Source organism: Nanorana parkeri, unplaced genomic scaffold (genome assembly GCF_000935625.1).
Source record: "Nanorana parkeri isolate BGI_ZX_2015 unplaced genomic scaffold, ASM93562v1 scaffold3162, whole genome shotgun sequence".
Taxonomy (NCBI): Eukaryota; Metazoa; Chordata; class Amphibia; order Anura; family Dicroglossidae; genus Nanorana; species Nanorana parkeri.
This window is the reverse complement of record NW_017309430.1, coordinates 4,816-5,572: the sequence shown is the minus strand read 5'-3', so window position 1 is coordinate 5,572 and position 757 is coordinate 4,816. Positions and strand designations below refer to the sequence as shown.

At 53.2% G+C, this 757-nt stretch overlaps 1 protein-coding gene across 1 annotated transcript in view; it reads left to right on the top strand.

Moving 5' to 3' along the window:
• Positions 1–757, top strand: part of LOC108802832 (MAP kinase-activated protein kinase 3-like) — a 33,135-nt gene that overhangs the window by 30,613 nt on the left and 1,765 nt on the right. Inside the window, exon 10 of the mRNA XM_018574685.1 lies at positions 572–652. Coding sequence (XP_018430187.1) covers positions 572–652 — 81 coding nt within the window. The remainder of the gene's footprint in view (positions 1–571; positions 653–757) is intronic.

The following is a 757-nucleotide window of genomic DNA, read 5'->3' as shown; positions in this document are numbered from 1 at the left end:
CCCCCCCCCCACCTGATACCTCCAACACACTCCACCTGCCACTGTGTTCATCTGTCGGGGCCCTCGGAAATACCCGGGTACAGAGGGAGCAAGTGACCTTGTCTGCTACCCACAATGCATTGCTCAGTGCTGAGTGGCCAATTACAGCTTCTACACAGTCATGTGGGGGGAAGGGGAGATGGGCATTAACCCCGTGTAAGCTCTGACCCCGGACTCCTACAGGGATTAGTTATAATGAGCAGAACGGTGGAGCGCATGTCCAATAGTAAACGTCATTGACACTCTACGGTGTGATAGGATAATAAATATAACAATGTAATATATATCGGATCAGGTGACACGATGCCTGTGATTGGTTACTATTCTCCCAGCTGCAGAGGGGGACTTACACCTTTAATTCCTAACATTAGCTCAGTCCCCAACCGCCAAATCCCAATTATCCCAGCACACCGTGTACCTTCCATGGGAGGCATGCGGAGGGCGCCACCTGCAGGCAGTGAGGGGTACGTGCGCTTCCACATCTCTGCACCTCCCCATCACAACACCACGTCTCTATTCTCTTTCTGTTCAGCAATCTATGGCCGTCCCGCAGACCCCCCTACACACCGCCCGGGTGCTGCAAGAAGATAAGGAGCACTGGGATGAAGTGAAGGTGAGAGGACAATGTCTCCCCCCCATTGCTGTCCAATACTGTCCGTGAACCCTCAATGTGTTCTGCCCAGACCACCTTCAGCATCACGCTGCCCTGTGTGTGAGA